At 38.0% G+C, this 22,528-nt stretch overlaps 1 protein-coding gene across 1 annotated transcript in view; it reads right to left on the bottom strand.

The window, feature by feature from the left end:
• LOC125456852 (ribose-phosphate pyrophosphokinase 2) overlaps positions 1 to 22,528 on the bottom strand; it is a 38,053-nt gene that overhangs the window by 14,728 nt on the left and 797 nt on the right. Inside the window, exons 2-5 of the mRNA XM_048540305.2 lie at positions 10,382 to 10,565; positions 4,107 to 4,205; positions 2,728 to 2,852; positions 2,199 to 2,372 (exon numbers count right to left, since the gene is read on the bottom strand). Of these exons, the coding sequence (XP_048396262.1) occupies positions 2,199 to 2,372; positions 2,728 to 2,852; positions 4,107 to 4,205; positions 10,382 to 10,565 (582 nt within the window). The remainder of the gene's footprint in view (positions 1 to 2,198; positions 2,373 to 2,727; positions 2,853 to 4,106; positions 4,206 to 10,381; positions 10,566 to 22,528) is intronic.

Below are 22,528 nucleotides of genomic sequence, written 5' to 3'. Positions count from 1 at the left end.
GGGGTGGTGGTTAGATGGACCTTAAGTTTAGGGCAAAATCCAGTACTGTGGTGTACTATTCCATGTTCTATATCCTTTTGCTGTTAATCGATGTTTGAATTATGCTGTTTTTAGTTACTTTGTTATAGTGAAAGTTTAAAACAGTGAAACATGGTCCATCAGTTTTATTTCCATTGGCACCATGGGGATTCCATAATGGGTAAATTAACCTTCCATCTCCCATTGTACACAGGCAGGTTAAACATTTCAAAGTCAGTATCTCACTAAGGATGCTGGAGCAGTGAAATCCTAAGTGCTGTACTTCATCCCTCATCGGGGCATTCAAAATAGATTTTAAGTGAGACCGAGAAGACTATGTATTTTAAATAATTATTCAATTCTTCTACTAGGCAATTAGGCAAATTGATAATAGGTGCAGTGGTCTCATTAAGAACAGATTCAAAACCACGCACCAATGAAATACAAGCAAAGTTGTGGTGTCTCCTTTGAAACAGAACAAGGACCACATAGAAGTACTGAATATGGTGTTGAAAAAGACAAGAATGATTATTTCCTTTGCAGAACACATTTGAAAGTAATATTCAGGATTGTGCAAGGCAAAGAATACCACTCATTGACGAGCAGCCTGCTCTCAGGGGAAAAAGGAACACGGTTGTGAAAAGCTATTTCTTATTAGAGTTGGTCATCAGAACAAGTGAAGAAAAGCATTCAAGTGGTGTGTCAAGATTAGTATCGCCTAAATGTAAATCACAAGTTTGGTGCAGTTTCAATAAACCCTTCTAACTCTACATATTGACTTTAGATGGCAATCTCTTTAACCGGACACACAATGACAAGGCAATTCACACCATTAATGTGGGAAAATATGAAGTTCAGTTTGGATAAATAAAAGTGGACAATTTAAATGGACAATGACTGCAAAATTCTGAAGTACAGAGAGATCTAGTCGTTCTAGCATGAGTCACAAAACATTAGTTTTCAGGTAAAGCAAGTGTTTATAAAGGCTAATAGAAAGATATCCTTAATCACAAGAGGAATTAATCATTAATTACAGAGGTCATGCTTCAGTTACACAAGGCACTGGTGAGGCTGTATCTTGAATATTGTACAGATTGATCTGATGTAAGGAAGGATGCCAATTAGAGGAGGTCTACTAAGTTGATATCCGGATTGAGCAGGTTGTGCCAATAATGGTATATTGGTCAGCCAGGGCTTGCTTTCATGGGAGTTTAGAAATACGAGGGGCAACATAATTGCAGTTTAGAAGATCCAAATTTAGGATTCTGGATTCCTCTGTGGGTCTATCCAGAACAAGGGACAATTATAAAACCAGCGGTGCCCCACTTACAGCAGAGAGGAAAGTTTTTTTGCTCAGCAGGTTGCACTCTTTAGAACACTCTGCCTCTAAAGGTGGGGTCATTGAATATTTTTAAGATGGGGGTAAATGATTTCTTGTTAAGGAATCAAATGTCATCAGGGATAGTCAGGAAGAGAGAGTTTGGAACACAAACAGATCAAAATACAGACAGCATTGCTACTATTTGCTGTACCATCTAGTAAACAGGTTAGAGAGAATGAGAAGCACCTTAAAAAAGGTACAGCTTCTGAAAATTCTCATGGAGACTCAAAAAAAAAGTGTTCCCTATCCTGAAAGCTAAACTGTGAAGTTTGAAGCTGCTTGTCCAGTGAAACAAATGCAGAAGGTTGATCGAGAAACTTGACAGGATTTACAGTCTTGTATGCTTCAAGAATGGGTCAAATCGTTGTTTCCACCTTGGAATTCCTAGGGACCCAATCCTTGTCCTTTCACACTGAAGGTAAGAATTCTCGGTACATGCCAAATCCAAAAAATTGTCCCAGTTCATACGAACTTGGCTAACTACTAAAATATATTTTAAAAAATTGCCCATGTTCAAAAACCAGAAATGGACGTTGTAAATATATCCATCATGAGTGTGTTCTCCTCAAAAATGACCACATCCCAAAATAATTTAACAAGAATATTATGTAGGACAGTGAAACCTTTATTTGGCCTTAACTTTAAACCCTTGATGAAGCTTCAATTCAAGGAAACAGAAGGCACATCTGCTTCCTGTTCCTTCTCCCCCAGTGCTGTGTACATTGCAAAACCAGTATTCTTCACTGGAAAAAAATCATCTTCTGGGAACTATTTTTACTATTTGCTCATATTTACTTACTTGTCAGCAGCATGACATATTGTCCCACACGTGTCTGCCATGTCATCTACAAGAATGGCTACTCGATCTTTAACATCGCCAACAAGCACCATTCTATCTACTTCATTTGCCTTCTTTCTCTCTTTATGGATCAGTGCAAATTCAACATTCAACCTATCAGCAATTGATGTTACCCTAAAGTAAAACCACAAAGAAGTGGATTATAACATCAATAATTAAACTGGAACCCAAGGCAAAATTTAACATTTTCCCAATGAAATAATGGCAGCATTATACAGATCAAATGTGAGGCATGTGATGTGAATCAGGAAATTTATTTTTGCATTTATAATTGGAAGACTGTACCCAATACAACAATTATTCTAGCATTTGCTTTTTGGCATCTCTCGTTTCTGTGAAACATGAGCAATGAAAAAGTAATTAAAATGCTTTTTTTTCTTTCACTGGCATGTTATATTAACTCTATCTTAACATCACAACCAGACCAAGCAAACTGTAAAATTATAACTGGATTCAAAAAGATAGTTACCTTTTGGCTCCACCAGCATCAGGAGAGACAATTATTGAATTCCTCCACTCTGGAATATTCTCCTTTATCCACTGCAATACTGCTGGCTCTGCATACAAGTTATCCACAGGAATATCAAAAAAACCCTATGCAAGGATAATTAAAGTGATCAGTTTTTGGAGGAAGGCTAAAGAATGTACAGTGCTCTTAGCTTCAATGGTATCTCCAAAAACTCTGATTTAATCTGTTTTGAATCCTTCGTCCAGAATCTTTAGATTTTCTTTTTCAAATAATAGCATTTATTATGTGAACAAAAAATCCATTGAAAAACTTCAGATTGTTACAATAATATTTTTTCCAGGTGCTCCTACACTTAGGAAGTCAACCAATTGATCAATGAAAGCATTTCGTCCAAGGTAAACATAAAACGGCAATTCTTCATTCATGTCACTGGAATGATTTTGTTAGAATAAACGTATTAGTAGATACAATTGACACATTAAAATATAACCAATTACCTGTACTCTACAACTTCAGCAAATCTATTTTGATGAATTATTTAGTCAGAATTGTTACCTTTAAAATACTCAATGTTTTAAATAGTAAAACACAAAACATGTAGATGAAATCACCAGAATTTGCAACTGAAAATAAAATCAGTCACTCTGCCATCGACACAGACAACGTCTAATTCACGTTGACCAATATGCTGCTGTTGGGATATTATGTAAAAGTTTATCAATTCAGTCCAGTCCCTCATCTTTTTGTCCTCCCATCACATTCTCTACAAATTTTAGGTCAAAGCGGGTGCAAAGGCAGACATTTACCAGAAGTAATACTCAAGGGATGACTCAATTCTTTTTTATGCACAATATCTGCAGCTCTCCGTGTTTAAAAGGAGAGTGGATTTATGTCTACATTTGCAAACCGTTTTTGCCTCTGATCATTAGCCACACATGTTGATTTTTGGGTCTGCCATGATACTCAACAGAGGATTACTCAAAGTTGAATTCCTGCTACTCCAGGTACCAGACTAAAAAAGACCTTAATAAGCTCAGCTATCATTTGCCGAATACTTTAATCGAATTGCACCAACTCACTGGCTGTGGATTTAGCACTCAGTGACATCCGTGGAGGACTCCCTTAAATATATGGTTTTCTTTGATCAAGGACAGATTTTTTTTTGCGGGAAACAACTCGTTGTTTTCAACTGATTACATTAAATAAATAAGTTGTGCAGTTAAGTAACAGACATGTAGCCAAGAAGATTCTACATGCTGCAATTTGTTACACCTCCAGAAAAATATTGCTCAATAAGAAGCATCTTAGCATGGTCAGATAGTCAAGACGAAGCCTAGTTGCTGTTACTTGACTAAAATGATGTCATATTTTACACTAACCTGTATCTGAGAGGCATGCAAATCCATGGTGATGATATGATCTGCTCCAGCAACTGACAACATGTTGGCCACAAGCTTAGCTGAAATTGGGGCACGACTCTAAAAGAAGACAGATGTGAGTCAGATCTCCAACAGCACAAATGCACGATTTCAGCCCAGATAATGTTCCAATCTGTCAGGATTCTTCAGGGACTGGTAAATTCTCCTGTAATAAATCAAGTTGGAGTTACATTTCATTCACTGGAAATCCAAATTACTGAGACACTGTTTCCTGGAATGTGTAATCCTACCCCAGGTCATGAATTCACTCGTCCAAGTCATTCAGTCAAATGATATCTAACCTAAAAGTACTTTGTAATAATGCAAATTTAGCATCATCACTGATAGGTTAATAGATTTTCAGTTCGACCCATGTTGATTGAGAAGGCACAAAGGCACAATTACTTGGTTAAGGAAAATTACTGAAGTCGTAAACTCAGCAGTGAAACGCTCAGATTGAGTGTTTAACTCCAAAATACAGCATGCTAACAGTCCTCATTTTGCAGTAGTAGCCAAGGGCTCAGCTCTTTCAGGTCGGGTGACTCTTAGTTTGGGTTTTTAAACCAGAAAGTGAGTCACTATCACCAAGGTCCAATTTATCATTCTTCCAAACTCAAAAACAAAATAGGTTTCACGTTCTAAAGAACAAACCAATTCTGGCCATCAACATTTACTGGCAAGCTGTGATACAGACAATCAATTTGAAGCTGCAATTCTGTGGAGACTTTGTTTCACTAGCTATTAACAGGCTATTATTCTTGCAATGTTTTAATTTTCTTCACTTGACTAACTCATGAAAAATCTTTTGCATTATGCAGGAAAGCAAATGTAGAGCAGATCGGTAACAAACAGGAAACTGGAACTCAAGACTTTCAATTGAAACAACACAGGTTTATTGTGCAATTTTTTTTAATTATAAATTTTTAATATTTCCAAACATCTGCATTTTTGACAAGTCACTTTCAAATAAGCCACAACTCTACAAGAAGAGAACTCAAAAACAAGAAAATCCGAATGAAGATACTTTCCTGTATCACATACCATATAAAACACAAACTCATGTCCCTACTTGACATAGAGGGAGAGCGAAATATGCATTGTTATGTGAATTAATTCCAAATGAAGGCACAATTGCATTGGGGAATGGAATGTTGCGTAATTTTGACTGTTAGTATTGGTCATTTTGAGGTCAAAAGTACCAGTTACATGCAGAGTAAAGCCTTTAACTGTCTAAATAATCTCAAGTCCAATTTTGCAGTAATTCTCATGACACCAGGAGAACACCGGACATGACCACTGCTAGGCAAGACTAGTGCGTGTAAAAGTGGGAACACTTTGTTTGACTCATGCTAACAAGAAACTAACATGCTCAGTGAACTGAATATGGTACAGAATTAGAAATGTACATTGGAATTTTGAAATCCTAATTAAAATACTATAATTGAAACTTAATAAATGTAACACTATAGTGCAATTGTGCTAAATTTGATTCAATTCAGTTAACATGAGTAAAACTTAAAAATGGCAATGAGCAGCCAGAAGGATTGACCTTAAGTACTTTTCACATATTAGCATGAAGTCCTTGTGCTGCAGCTCATTCTCTTTGAGAATCAACTGTTAACTTCTATTTATTTCACCAAGGGAAACAATCCACTTCGCTGAAGAAAATAGAAGCAATATCTAACCTGATGTTTAGCTCAGACAATTTTTTGAAAAACATGTGAAATTAGTTTGTCCTGCATCTCATTTGGACATCCTAGTCTTTTCAACAAGCATGAAAACAAGGGCTTCTTGTCAATGGTTATTAAATGAGCTGAATTTTCTTTTTAAAATATTACAACAGACCAGTTGTATTTTATGTCAAAAGGGCCATTTTATTCTATTTCAGGAGAAAATTAGGTATCTGGGCCACTCAATTAACTGACTGAAAAATGAGATCTTTTTATTCAGAAAACCCAAGAACTGTTGAGAGCCTCTGGTAAATGGTTAGCTGAATTCGTAAAAGTGCAAACCATGGAAGCAAATTTTAAAACGGTAGTTGGACGTAGCAGTGTCACTTGAGTGACAATCATTAACATAGTTGAACAATTTGTTCCAAAGATTATTGCAGTTATCAGACTATTAACATTTACTTGCTTAATTAGGAGAAACGTCCATAAGATACCAGAGATGTAGGCCATTCAGTCCATCAACTCAGTTCCACCATGCAATGAGATCATGTCTGATCGGATAATCAACTCCACTTTCCTGCCTTTCCCTATAACCCTTGATTCACTCACTAAAGATCTATATCAGCCTTGAATATACTTATGACTCAGTCTTGGCAGCCCTCTGAGATAAAGAATTCCACAGATGCACTCATGCTGTCACAATGAGCCATGCAAATCAGGCAAGAGAGAAATCTGATCATCTAAAGTATAAAAAAAAACGCACAAACCCTATTGTGATGCAAAGAATATTTGAGATTGTTGCTACACCATGATGGAGCACATCAAATTATTTTAGGTCTTTGGCTACTTAATTAAAAATTTGCTAGCTATATATTTAAGTATTTATGTTACACACACACCAATAACGTTGTGCCGAGTACAGACACAAAGTACACAAATTTAAAATCTATTTTTCAGACAGACCCACCAGATTTTAAGATGGCTAGCAGCATATTGAACAATTTCAGCTTCTGACATACCTGAAATCCAATGAAACACCTCAGTAAAATAGAAGTAATCTCAGCTAGTTGGGTAACTCCAGTCCATTTTGTCCATGCCGACTAAGTTTCCTAAGCTAAACTTGCCCCACTTACCTGCACTTGGCCTACATCCCTCCAAGTGTTTCTTATTCATATACTCATCCCCAAATATCTTTTAAATGTCATAAACGTACCTGCATCTATCACTTTCTCTGCCAGTTCATTCCACACATGAAACACCGTGTGTGGAAAAAGTTGCCCTTCAGGTCCGTTTTAAATCCTTCTCATCTCACCTTAAAAACAGGCCTGCTGGTTTTGAACTGGAGCAGAATTAACTTATGTGCAGTTTCCAGTTAGTTGAATAAATGTCATTCAGTTTAAAAGCAATTTACCCCTTATGGACAGGGCTGGAAAGGTGTGGGTCAAGAGGATATCACCAAGATTTGACAGAACAAATTACTATCAAAATTTTATTGGTATCACCTCACTGACTAATGCTTAATTAAGCAAATAGCTACTTTGCTTCATCCAAACAGTTCTTCTCAAAAGTGTGTAATCTTGACACAGATATAGAGGATGTTGACCTTGACAGCTCGAACAATCCAACACTAATTTGTAGACAATTATTTTTAAAAATATGCTCTAACTACACAGAGGAAAATATGTCTTAGAAATTTACCTGAAGTCAAATGTCCTGTAAGCATACTTCATATCAGACTGAGAAGAGACATAGAACTGGTCAAAGACTTTTTTAGCTAAAGGTCACAGTGAAGCATGAAGCGGTTGAAGAGATGTTGCTAAATATTTCCATGGACCTTAAAATGGACAATTAGCAAAATATGTAACAACTAGATTGTGACTTTCAAAACCCATTTCATGTAGCATCAGGGCAGCAGGGAAAAAAAAAATAAATCAGTCAGGTTGTCTATAACATAACATTCCTGAGGTGAAGGTCTAGATCTAACAGCCTTTTACTTCTCACTAAAGTCAGTGGCTATTACTCATGATATACCTATTTTTCAATATTGAGGTGATCTTCAAAGAATCGTTCAGAGTCCATCTATAGAGTTAAGCTTATTATTGTCTCCTCACTAGGAGTGAAAGAGAGCCTTCATACTTAATACAGTTTCTAACTTGCTTCTGAAAAAAAAGTGTCTTCCTATTCATGAACTTCAAATCCAGGTTCCAGTAAGGACTCACATCCTCAATCGCTCCCATCCTTCCAATCTCTACAAGCAGTTACCACTGAACAGGTGCATCAGGTTACCATGCAATCAAATAGTGTACGTGCATTTGAACAACAGGATGCAAGACATCAAAGGACTGGTGTGCAAATATTGGTTCACTTATGTCAATAAGCAGACCAATGTCAGAAATATAATGACAACAACTGATGCTATATAAAAATGAATGTGAAAACCATGTCTACTAAATTAGCCAACAGTGCTCTGGTACGTATATCTGTATCTATCTGAACAGACTGCTTCCAACTTGTAGAAAGTTTTTTTGAAAAAAAAAATCAAAACAAATAATGCGCAAATAGTAACTCTAATATTGGCAATATAAAAACAAACTGGAACACAATGACAACAGAGCAATGAGCAAATATACTAAAAGGAGAATGAAGTTTGAGATGAAAAGCACAGACCACCCAAGATAATAATATCTTTGTAATATGAAGATAGTCATCTAGTACGGTCATTCTCCAGTATCACAGGGCATGACTGAGACCACATGTGGCGGGGTGGGGGGGTATAGTCATATTGTTTTTTTGAAGAAGAATGGAGTTGTGTTGGAAGTAGTTCAGAGGTTTACTTGACTAATATTTGAAAGGGACTTGTTACCTTTTGAAGAGAAGTTTGAAAAGTCTAGGCTTGTATCCACTATAGTTTACTAGACTAACAGGTGACTCGATTAAGGAAGACAACAGGTTCTTGGTAAGGGGTGAAAGGGTTTAGGCAGGAATGTAATTTCATCTACAATCAGATGAGCAGATCAATAAAATGGTTCAGAACATGTGGACTTTTTTGTTTCCATTCTTAACCTATATATTGAATGCAGAAACAGGAAACAGATTTTGAAGGAACTGTATACATTATTGGTTCAGCTATAGCATGCGTACTGTGCACAGCTCTGATCATCTCATTGTAGAAAGGATGTTATTACATTACAGAAAATGCAGATGTGAACCAGAAGGATGTAGTCTGGACTGGGAAAATACAACCGAAGAAAGATTGGATACATTGGGTTGCCCTCGTAGGAGTAAAGGAACCTAAGGGGAGATTTGTGGTGTGCAAGACTGAGAGGGGCCAAGAATGGGCATGTTTATCTTAACATAGATGTTAGTGACCGAGCAGCATAGATTTAAACTGATTGCTAAAAAAAAAAATCACAGGGATAGTAGCAGTTATAACAACCAGAGTAATAACTGTTTTTCTTCTAAAGGGTGGCTGGGGTCTAGAACTCATAGCTTGAAACAGTAATAGGTGCGGAAACCCTCAACCTTTTTAAAAACAACTGCCTAGAAATGAGATAACAAAGTGTAGAGCTGGATGAACACATCAGATCAAGCAGCATCAGAGGAGCAGGAAAGCCCGTTTTGGGCCTAGACCCTTTCTGAAGATGGACAGCCACCAGCCCAGCCACCCTTTAGAAGAAAAACAGTTATTATTCCGGTTGTAACAACTGCTACTATCCCAGCAATTTTTTTTAGCAGTTTAAAATCTATGCCGTTCGGTCACCAACATCTATGTTAAGATAAACATGCCCATTCTAGGCCCCTCAGTCTTGCACGCCACAAAGCTCCACTTGGGTTCCGTTGCTCCTACGAGGGCAACCCAATGTATCCAATCTTACTTTGGTTGTATTTTCCTAGTCCAGACTACATCCTTCTACTTCACATCTGGGCCCAAAAACGTCAGCTTTCCTGCTCCTCTAATGCTGCTTGACCTGCTGTGTTCATCCAGCTCTACAGCTTGTTATCTCAGCTTCTCCAATTCCTACTATGCCTAGATATGAACTTTAACTGTGGTACCTGTCTGGATGGAGACCAAATGTGAAAGTGGGATTAGGTTGGGTGTCCCATTTTTCAGTTTGTGCAGAAACGATTGGCCAAAATGGTCTCCACTGTACTGCAATTTTCACAAAATTCTAAATTGTGTTATAAAGACATGCTTTGGAAATGTTCTTTTTCATAAACTACTGTTTTAAAACAAGCATCTTGATGAAAAAGAGGCACATTCTCAACAGAATATTCAAATTTTTTTTTTTAAAAGTACAGGAATTGTCATTCATCAGTTGCCAGATCAAAAAACATTACCTGTGCGGTTAATGGAATTAGGATTTCTTCCCCATAACAATTTTTTTCAATTATACTTAACGTAGCCAAACTTCTAACCCCACATAAACAAAACAAATCACAACTATCTTAACTGAACCTGTTATTGTTCTGTTACATGTCTGTTCTTTGTATCACACTATACATCAGTTTCCTCTCACCTCTCCCACAATCCAACAAGAAACAAATGACCAACAAAATTTATGTTACCTTGTCCTTCTTGTCTTGTCGTGCATAGGGAAAACAAGGAATAACTGCAGTGACTCGAGATGATGATGCAAACTTGCAGGCATTGATCATGATTAACAGCTCTATCAAATTATCATTGATTTCCCCACAGCCACTTTGGATTATGTACACGTCTTCTCCTCTGACACTCTCCCCAATTTCCACACTGCAGAACAAAGCAAAACGGATGAATCATTACTTTTGCAAAGACGCAGGGAGAAATTAAAAATACTATTTATATTCCAGGTAAGTGCTGCTGAGTCTTTAAATGTTTTGTCAGACATTTAGATTTAAAAAGGCTGTTTAAAACTAGGTAAAGTAGAGCAGGTGACTTTCTACAACTTGTGCTAAATGTTATACCAATGTGATCTGGCTGTCCTGGGAACTGGCACTCAGGTCACATCCTATTAAAACCCAAATGTCAGTTTTCACACCTGATTCAGGTGGTCTTCTGAGAATCCTTGAAATGATTTCCAGCAGCAAGGTCAATTGCTGTGATGATTTCAGGCAAAGCTTCCAACGTCCTTAAATTTGTGAATATGCAATGAAAGAAAATGAAACGGCAGCCAATGCAAACAGAGTGGAAAAAAAATTCTGTTGGCCAGACAGAATGCTGGCAGGAGCACATTTAAGTCAAAGAGCCACTATATGCACAAATTTAAGGACACTGGAAACTTTGCCTGGAATCTTCATCACTGGAGTTGATCCTGCTGCTGCAAGTCATTTCAAAAATTCCCAGAAGACCAAGTGAATCAATTTTCACCAAATGGTTGTCTTTACAAGTCAGTGAAACAAGGAGAAGGAAGCTAGCAGTAACTTTAGACTGAATCCTGCAAAGAGCTCAATTCTGTGGAAAGCATAGTATGAAGGAGCTGGGGTAGTAGTTTTGATGTGTTAGGAAGCAACTAGAAGAAGGGTGAGAATATATTTTCTGTTGTTTTGTGCATTAGTTAAAAATCAGACCCAGGCAAGTTTCCCAATTTGTTACAGCTCCAGACACAATACTACCCTTCTTCTGCACTGTGATTTTGTTAGTATGAGGAATACCTTCACTGCAAGTATATGCTAGGGCTGAAAAACTCTGCCTAATACTAAAACTGCCTCAAAAGGAACACCAAACAGCTGAAGGTCACATCTTTTGAATGAAGTAACTTAGCTCTAACAGCTAATGTGAAGGATGTTTTCCACCATTCTATGAATGGGATATAAAAAATGTTACATTGCCTCATACAGTATATTCAATATTACAGAACTTCTGTTAAGATCTTCCAATGACTTGGATTAGATTAGATTCCCTACAGTGTGGAAACAAACCCTTTGGCCCAATAAGTCCACACCGCCCCTTGGAGCATCCCACCCAGACCCATCCCCCTATAACCCACACACCCTTGAACACTACGGGCAATTTAGCATGGCCGATCCACCTAGCCTGCACATCTTTGGACTGTGGGAGGAAACCCACGCAGACACAGGGAAAATGCGCAAGCTCCGCACAGACAGTTACCAGAGGTTGGAATCGAAACTGGGTCCCTGGCACGATAAGGCTGCACTGCTAACTACTGAGCCACTGTGCCGCCCAGATTCTTCATTACGCATCAAACCATCTATTAACTTATACAGCACTTTTGCTCTGGTGGAAAAGAAATAAAAAATGGAGTCTAAGGACTTTTGCATCACTTGGTCACTAAACCAAGATGATTTTAAAAATCTATAATGCACTTTTCACCATTAGTACATTTTTCAAAAAAAAAAACAACAGAAAGCCACTCAGCAACTACATTAAACAGGTTCAGTGGACTAAAAATGACTTATTCAGCAACTCAAATTCTCAGGTGTGAGTACACTTAATCCAACTAAGAGACATGGACAGGGGAGGGAATATGGTCAGGTGCTCCAAACCCGATTATAATCAATTACCATCTACAGTACTTTTAACAAAAGAAAGTCTCATAAAGCACTTCACAGGACAATTACAAAACAGTGTGATGTTGAGGCCCACAAAGAAATTTTAGTTAAAATGGCCTGGAGCTTGCTGAAGGAGGTACATTTTAAGGAGTATCTTCAAGGTGTGAAGTAAAGTAAAGTACAGAGGCCAAAAGGTGTCAGCAAGTTATTCTGGAGCTTGAAACCAAACAACTGAAGTGCAGTAATTAAAAATCGGAGATAGAGAAGAAGCTAGAATTGAGTGCAGATGTCTTAGAGGGCTGAGAAGCTGAGGGTAGGGGGTTGGGTGGGGAAGAGTACAGAGACATGATCAAACATAGGTCAGTGAGCACAAGGGTAATAAGGGAATGGGACTTGCTGTGAGTTAAGACATGGCCGGTACAGTTTTAGATGACTTCAAAATCTGTAAATGGTAAAAAATGGAAGAAGAGCCAGACGTGCATTGGAATAGCGGAGAGAAGTAATAAAGTCATGAATGAAACTGTCTGTTGCAGACATGTTGAAACACAAATCAGGCCATGTTATAGACTTAATTGTAGAACAGACAGAAAATCAAAAGCTCACGTGGAGATGAAAGATGGCAACAAACATACAAACCAACTAATTCAGGGTCAGATTATTGCATAGAAAATTAATAGAGTCTATAGCTAGGGAACAGAGTTTGGAGATTTAAGTTACAAACACACACACACACATACACACACACAAAGTTTTTGAGTTCAGTTACAGAATGCAAGGGACATGGCGTCATTGCAACGATATCACAAAACTCAATGACTTTCAAAGAAGAAATGCTATTTTGGGAAGCCTGTTTTCTTTTCTGTCTAGTATTTTTCTAGTTGCAGCTATAAAATTAATAATCAACAAAAAGGAAAACGGAAACAATAAAGCTCCTCCTGTATATTTCTATACTTTCTAAATGTCTGAAAATGAGCACGCGCAGGGTATCACTTGTAGGTTAACTGCTCTTTAGGAGGATGACCAATGACATGATGGGTTAAATAGCCTTCTCTGTACTGTAATAATTCTATGATGTTGCATCAATGTTCTGCAGAATTAGCAATACAACATTCACAAAAACAACAATCCCAGGGAGAATTTCATTAACAGTGAAACATTAGCTCAAACTAAATGGGGCCTTGCCAACTAATATTTCCAGTCGACCAACTTAGCATGCCCAAACACAGGCAACAGATTTCTATGAATTTTCAACATTCTACAATGGGATGTGGGCAGTGTCAGTATTTGATGCCCATCCCTAACTGCTTTTGAACTGCTGGGTCTATTAGCCTGAAAAGCCAAAAGTACATTAGTGAATCATTTGTCCTTTTTACAATCAAATTAGCATTTTTTTTTCCCCAGATGTTACTGAATGCAGATTTCTTCAGTAAGATTTGAACATACGTCTCCAGAACACCATCCAAGGGTAAAGACATTACCAGTCCAATGATACTACCACTATTCCAATATGTTCCCTTGTTTTCCACACCATAAACGTAAGTAATCAAATGATTTGACTCTCTACACTGTTCACCTTTCTTCAGTACTGGTTTGACGTAGGCCCATTTTACACTTTGAACAGAGGTTTATGTTAAATTAGTCACCACATAATGCTATTAAATGTTTACATAAATACCACAAATCAATGACTCCTATCATAACCTGACAACGAAAGCAGCAAAAACTGAAGAATAAAAATGTAAATTGTTCTTGCACCATGATAGAATTAGAATAAAAAAGTATATCTGCTGTCAGAAGTAACCAAAGTCAAAGTCAGAGTGTCCTTCAAAAGGTCAGATTTGAACATTCCCACCATGAGCTTATGCCTCCGCCATACCTCTCAAGCTGCAAGTTTCTTCTCAACAAAAACAAAACAAAACCATAACAAGCTGGAGAAATCAAATCTCTCAGTCAACTTCTTTTGGTGAAATTTTGCAGTGCACTCAAATTTACAAAGCTTGGTTTTAATTGCACGTGGTTGAATCATTACACAGTAAATGGAACAAATTCATAATTGGTATTCGGTCAGAACTTTCCCTTTTCATGAGTTTCCACTTAACAAATCACTGATCAGTTTTATATGCATTCAATCATTCTAATTTGGCTCGAAAAAAAAATCCAGAGAACTTCAGTTCTGGAACCTAATCTTTACTCTTCATATCCACGTAAAACATGTACACCACCCAGTACATGATAGAATCTAGCCAATAAGATGTAGGTTGATGTCAATCAGAAATTTGCAGAGATATGCAAGCCATAATCTTTGAATTACCTAAACACAGTCAATCTGTCTTATTTATGATACTTAGAGTCAATGACATAAGTCTGGAGAAAGACCCTTTGGTCGAACTCACCCATGCTAAACCTAGTCCCATTTGCCAACATTTGGCCCATATCCCTCTTAAAAACTCTTCCTTTTCATGTACCCATCCAGATGCATTTTAAATGTTGCAATTGTACCAGCCTCCACCACTTCTTTTGGCAGCTCATTCCATACACACATCACACTGTGTGGAAAAAGTTGCCCCTAAGGTCCCTTTGACACCTTTCCCTTCACACCTTAAGCCTATGCCTCCCAGCTTTGGCCTCCCCACCTCCAGGGAAACAACCGTGTCAATTTACCCGATCCATATCCCTCAAATTTTATGAGCCTCCAAGGACACCCCTTAGCCTTCGACACTCCAGGGAAAATAGTCCCAGCCTATTCAGCCTCTCCCGACAGCTCAAACACCTCAACCCTGGCAACATCTTTGTAAATCTTTTCTGAACCCTTTCAAGTTTCACAACATCTTTCCTGTAGCAGGGTGACCCAAATTGCACACAGTATTCCAAAAGTGGCCTAACCAAAACCCTGTACAGCCGCAACGTGACCTCCCAACTCCTATACCCAATGCACAGTCCAATAAAAACAAGCATGCCAAATGCCTTCTTCACTATCCTGTCTACCTGCGACTCCACTTTCAAGGAACTGTGAACCTGCACTCCAAGGTTATTTATTACCTATGATGTTACCACTTTGTGGGTCAGAGATCTGGAAAGGATTTATTGGAATGGATTTATCAGAACTATCGCTTTAAAGCCATAATCTATTAGGAGTGAAAACACATACATGGGAGCATGGACTTTTATAGGATTTTTACCTTTCAAGTGAGCCAAATACCAATATAGACCATATAAAACAGGAAACTTGATCACCCAGTTTTATAACATTATCATGAGAGTGCAGCTGTCATTTAAAGCAGAATACCATGCTTACATCACAAACACAAACAGCCCTATAACTGAAACTCAAACTTTGTACAATCTTGGAGACTTAGTCCTCACTATCCACTAAGTTGTTACCCATGAAACCATATACTCAGAAGGTTGGCTCCAGAACCCATTCTCCTTTGACCATATTGTCTAGTTCAGTCTGTCTTGGCAAACTAATTACAGTCCTTCGTGGTGTATAGGAGGGCAACATTTGAGTGGTAGTGTTTTTTGTTAACCACGAAAAGTCCTTGGCCCATTTCTCACAGATAGCAAGGATTGAACGTAGACGTAAAATGTAGAGTTCACCCATTATACCAATGCATTGTGCTGCATTCTACTGTCCAAGCTCAATAACTTGTATCCAGTAGCTGCTCACCAACCAGATGTAGTCAAGGACTACAAATTAAGCAATGTTACTTAATCATAGCATTTAGTGGCACCTCCACTGTTCACAGCGTTTCTTTTGCAGCTGTTGGACTGAGAAAATCATGTAAATTGTAGCCTTTCCAGTTCTGTAAGTAGAGGGTGTGCAGTCAAACAAGGGTAACACTAACAAATCATCTTCACACTGATCAGGAAGGAGATGATTCAATAGTTTGTCACAGACACTGGAGTTACCCTTGTTCCTTTTCAGTGTCACAATCCTTGCAAAAATATTTAGGATATGGCCTCCTCCCTCCAGAGACACAGAGAGGTTTGTGCAGGTTTCCCATGCATGGTAAGTTCAGGCAGTATTACATTCACACCTGGACCTTTGCCCACAGCAGGTCAGTAGCTTTGCTAAGCACCTCCACTGAGAATGTGGTACCCAGCTGTGCCATGACATGCTTTCTGTAGAGTCTAGAGCTTCCTTGAAGAAGTTCACAAAAAGTAAAACTCAAGGTGGTGTTCCACCATCCTTCCAACTGTTTATGGCATTTGGTGACAACCTCCCCTTATCTTTATTTTTGATAGCCATTTTCTTTGCTGATGAACCTGTTAACTTTGATTTCTTCAGTCATTTCCTGCGTTGAAAGGTACCTGGTTACTCTGGCAATGTTTTAACCAGCATTCTTGGGGCACCGCTTAATAGTCTGTTCACTTTACTTTAAGTGACCTAACGCAAAGTCATCTTGCATGGATCTCTCAATTAATTGAGAGCATATTGCTTGGATTTCACAACATGTTCCATCAAAGTGTGTTAGCCTAGAAACATTTACATTTTTCTGACTAACAAGTTCAATATCAATCACAGCTATTTTGCACACATTATTGACCAGCTGCACACTGACTGTCAAGCCTGTGCAAATGCTCCTAACCAAGATTTGGCATTGTCTTTCTTTTTATTGGTCCAGTGCTATGGATTTGATTCACTTGTTGAGCAGAAAGTCTAAGCTCCCAACACCTACTGAAGCAGATGGGCCACACTTTGTCAGTACCCTAGTAGTCTGACACTGCCCAATTTGAGTTGGACAACGGCTGACCAGTGGGACATAATGGACCCTGTCACCACTGGAGACAGCACACACTCAGATTTGGTGTCCAAGTCTACTCCCTTAGCCTTCAACTCTCTCCAAGCTCCTAGAAGGCTGACAAACTCTGGCTCATAAATGTCAAGGTGTGTTCACGCATCTGTAGCTTGGACATTATAAATTGGGGCCAAATGTTTGGAGTTCCTCTTGAGCTTTAGCCCGGGGCCATAAGAGATCCAATTTCTCTGTGATGGCAGGAGAAGACACAGCTGCTGATGGAGAGGTTATTTACTAACAGGGAAAGACTTTGTAATTGGCTCTCTTCCGATTGCTACTGTGCAGAGACTAAAATTAGGACAACTAGCACTTCAAAGCTTGAAGTATGCTCTCTCCCCTTAGTCACACCCTATCACTGGATGCACAATGACCAACATTTACCCTTCAACATTAAAACTGACCTGGTCATTTCTGTCAAGGATATTTGTGGGATGTTGTGCAAAATGGCTCTCATCTTTCTCCAAGTTGTAACATCACTTCAGACATGCTGAGGTTGTCAAAGATACCGCAAGTACCAAAGATCCAACATCTGCATATGGCACACAACTGACATCAAACTTACGTATTGAGCATTATTAGAGAATCAGGTCTGATTAACTGCATTGTTAGCATTTTGCTTCAAAGTTTTAACCAAATATAATCATGAATACAGCTCTCTCAGTACAATAAACAACACTGATTCAAACTGTGAATAAAGAGATAGAAGAAATCCAAGAGCAATAACAGGAGAAAGTTTGCCTACAAAAGACGTTAGAAGGTTGAATTGTGGGTATCTATTATATGAGGACATGCATCTGAGCAGTACAGATGCAATTAAGTTGAGCAAAAGCTAGCAAAGTGCTTGAGGGAAAAAAGGACTGAAAGGTTTTGTTGAAAGCATGAGATGAAAGGGTGAGAGAAGGCACGTGGAGCTTAAACACCAACAGCAACTTGTTTGTGCTGAACTATGTTGGACTATACAGTATTTTTATGCTTCCAGTGACATATTCATAGTCAATTTACATTTACCTCCGAGTAATTTACATTTACCTATGAGTCAACATAGTATAAAGAACATTTCTCAAGTGGATCAGTCAGATTTCCATAAAGACAGCAATGCTGGACCAATTAAAAGTCAAAGTAAATCTCATTTATCCAAATGATAATAGACAAGCATTACAGTATTTAGGGTATTTGGGCAAAAGAAACTAAAACTAGTCCTATTGAACAGAAGTTGGAAACAAAAGCCTGAAAACATGTCGCATGCCAAGTGATACTTTAGCAGCTAACACAAGAAACATTTATGGATTATAATTTACTTACACGTTATAGTAAAAACTTGCAAAACATACAAGTCACACCTGAATAGAATAAAATTGGAACACTGAAGATAGTTTAATACTGTACACTGATGTTCTGTCCTTATAGTCATAAAAACTGGTAATGTTTACTTTTCTCAAAATCAGCCTCAGGCAGCAAATAGTTGCATTCATTTCAGAGATAATGGGAACTGCAGATGCTGGAGAATCCAAGATGACAAAGTGTGGGGCTGGATAAACACAACAGGCCAAGCAGCATCTTAGGAGCACAAAAGCTGACATTTTGGGCCTGGATCCTTTAGTTGCATTCGTTTACACACTTTGACCTAAATTCGTCAACTTTCAATCAATAACATAAGAAATCCCTCTGTCAATATGAAAAAGTGCATAATCACATTTCAAAAGACTGCACTACTGCAATTTTGTATGATACTATGCTAATCATAATTAAATCCCACTAATTATAATTGTCAAAATTAAATGCCAGCATACTAATAATCAAATGCCCATAAACCCAGGAAAACTGAACAAGTAAATTCTCACTTCCTCCGTTTAAAAACCATTTAGTATACATTGTTCACTCAATTTTGATCGTTCTAAGAGAAGATCTCAAAGAAAATGTAATAAAAATCTCAGATTTGTATTTCAGATCCTCAAGATGCTCTGACTCAGCCAACGACTTTTGTGCAAATGCCACTGTCGTGTTATGGAATCAGAAAAAGCAGACTATTTATTTCGAAGGTCCAATAAATAGCAAAATTACAAATAAACAATTAACATGTTGGGAGATTTTGGTTGAGAGATAAATGCTGACGATACAACTGGGAGACATCCTTGTGCTTTTTAAATTGTTAGCGAGTTGAGAAGATTTGTAGCTCAGGTTGAGGTTCTGGATGTGAGTTTGCTCGATGAGCTGGAAAGTTGCCTTGAATAGTTAGGCAGAATCTTGACTTAACAGTTCATCTCAAAGGCAGCACCTCTCAGTCTGCACTAAAGTGTCAGCCTATATTTACAGTCCTAACTGGCTCGTAGTTAAGTAATGCCTTGTTTTTAAAATTATCAACGTTTTTTCCGAATGCCTTAATGGCCTCACCTTTTCAAATCTCCAAGATATCTGCACTCATCTAATTCTGGCCTCTTTAATGCTCTTTCACTGGAGCCACGGCTTCAGCATCTTCGATCTCAAGCATGATTTCCCTCCCCAAAAATCTACCTCTTTCTCATTCTTTAAAGGTGTACCTGAAATTTACCTCTGACCAAGCTTTACATCATTTGCTATCATCTCATTATGTAATGGACACGTGCTGCGTTTTATAATTTCCTTGTCATACTTTATAACATCAGAAGTACTAGATAAACACTGTAAAATTCAAGTTACCTGGCACTCTTCCAATGAGGATACTTCTAACAGAATCTCCAATCTTCCCATGACAAAACGTGACAACTGCTCCAAGTACTTTATACAAAATTGTTTTATTTCAATACTACTTGAAATCATCAAAATAAATTTCTTATTTATTCGTTTTTAATACTGGCTTTGATGATGAACTGAAAACATACAGCTTGAAAGAGAAATGGAAAGGCAAATGGAATTTAGTCCTGAAAAGCACAAGGTGATGCCGTTTAGGAGGACTAACAAAGCAAGGGAGTTCACAATGAATGGTAGTACTCTAAGACGCACAGAGATTAGACGGACCTTGGTGTGCATATCCTTGAAGCTGGCAGGACAGGTAGAGGACGTTAAGGCATATGGGGATATCTGGTGGTTGTGAAGGAGTTGGATAAAACATTAGTTAAGCCACAGATGGGGTACTGTGTTCAGTTTTGGTCACTATATGATAAGACCAGTGTTACTGCCCTGTACAGGGTGCAGAGCAGATTCAGCAGAATGCACCTACACTGGAATGACTCAGGCGGGAGGAAAGGATTACATTGGCTAGAGGTGAGTTCCTTACGGGGGCTGAGAAGGAATCCGATTATGGACTATTACATCTCAGTGTCTGCGTACATGTGCGAACCTGAAACGGATGGTAGAGATGGGAATCATTTCAACATCTATGAAGTTAGATGATCACTTGAAATGCCATAGCTATGGGCCAAGTCCTGGAAACTGTGATTAGAGTAAATAAGCACTTGATGACCAGCACAGACGATGAGCCAAATGGCTTCCTTCCATGTTGTAACCTTTATGACTAAGTGTTGAGAATCAGCGCAAATTGGACAGACTGATGGTCACAAACGTAGTTCAACAACATTGTACTGACAGTGCCTCCTGATTAGCAAACACTTTCAGATATATAGAATTTTCAGAAATACCAAGAATTCCTCAAAGCCTACAGTTACATAGATGATAGGCATAATACATCAGTATATGTAAGATTTCTCAATACTGATCTTTTTCAAAACAAAATGTAAATTCAGGAATGGCTTCTAATTTAAATGTAGGCTTGAGAAAGTGGGTTGAGACAGGAACAGGATAGAGGCACAGAACAAAAATACTGGGTGTTAAGTTGTAGCAAGAGGTCTTTTTTTTTGGAAAGATCGATGCCAAATCACTATTTACCCAGATCATTGTTTGTCTCATGATTTTGAAAGAGCATTAGCTTTCACATGGGCATACAGTGCGATTTTAAACAAAGTACACTAATCCATGTAACTCTACAAAATGAGCAAAACGATTGGCAACTTAATCCATGTCAGACAAGCCTTAACTTGTCTTTGCAAAACTGAAGGGACTGATAGTCTCAAACACTGGCCGCATTATGTATTATAGTTTACAAGTCACATCACTAACAGCAACAAGTGCCTTTCTTTAAAGTCACTGAACACTCATCACTAAGCTTTAAATAGAAGGTTAATCATTAATCTCTTATTTCACTTTTGCAGCAGTTTGACAAAACTTCAGCTGCTAACCTTATACTCACATTAGAAACTAGTGAGAAAATTGATAATGATCCTGATAGAAAAAGGCATTTTATAAGTCACCTTTTAGTCCCTTTGCCAATCATTTCAAAACTGCAATGTCTGGTTTCTGACTCTTCTATTAATGGGACTAATTGTTTCCATTAATTGTTCGGTTACTCATGGTTTTTAAGACTCCTATCAAATCTGCTGTCATCGCTTTCCCCAAAGTCACTATGCAACTTTTTACTTGAATGTCATGTTCAAACTGCACAGGTTTTTCAAAGACTAATTTAGCCAATACCCAAAACCAAAATTGTACGGATCTTTTATCTTAAACTTCATGTTCTAGTCAGATGAGCAAAGTTATTCACCCAGTCATGTTAAGTTTAGAAAATCGATGCCTCAATTTGAAAGTCCAGGTATTGTTATCTTAAATCATACACACAGTTTTCCATCAGACACATTTGAAATACAGTGAAAGATTATTCTTCCAAACATTCAGAATGACTTAATATGAATTTTGAAATATTAATTTTATCTTGCGGCACCAATTATGTTAAACATGAGGTAAATGAATTGCAGCCCAAACAGTGGGTCAACGTATCAATTAAAGCTTGGCCAAACAATTTTTCATGATAGCCTTTCATTTCTGATTATAGAGAGATTTTTCAAAAACATACAGTTCTTGGTTTGTGGATACATTTTGACCAGAAAGAATTAATTTCCCTCTCCAACCTAAAAAATTCAGTTGGTACATTTACAAATCCTGCAAGACAAAACAACTTCGAATTATTTGCATATTTAATACAGAGAAACATCTAACTGCCCTTTATAAAAAGTGACATCAAATAAAGATGGATGTCAATATAAAAGGACGATAAAGAGGCGCTACTTAAGTACTGTCTTAACACTTGGAGTGAGGCAGGGCGCTTGAGAAAGGAAGTCTGAAGTGCAGAGGTTACAAAGCGCACAGCCTAAAGACTGAACAAGCAGGTAGCAAAGATTGGCAAACTAATTCATGTCAAAGCAACATCCCAGTGCTGACAATTGAAGTATTTACCTGTACTGCCAAGGGCACTACATGTCACCCCGATCCAAACCAACCGTCATCCACACTTCTTCGTGTAGAGGTGATGGCACTTTGCTGGTACTGTACGTGGGTCTACGACCACTTTTGAGCGCTGATCATTGCAATGGAGCAACTACGTTGCTTAGAAAAAAAA

The sequence above is a fragment of the Stegostoma tigrinum genome, chromosome 12, assembly GCF_030684315.1.
Source record: "Stegostoma tigrinum isolate sSteTig4 chromosome 12, sSteTig4.hap1, whole genome shotgun sequence".
Lineage (NCBI taxonomy): Eukaryota > Metazoa > Chordata > Chondrichthyes > Orectolobiformes > Stegostomatidae > Stegostoma > Stegostoma tigrinum.
This window is presented reverse-complemented; position numbering and strand designations above follow the sequence as displayed.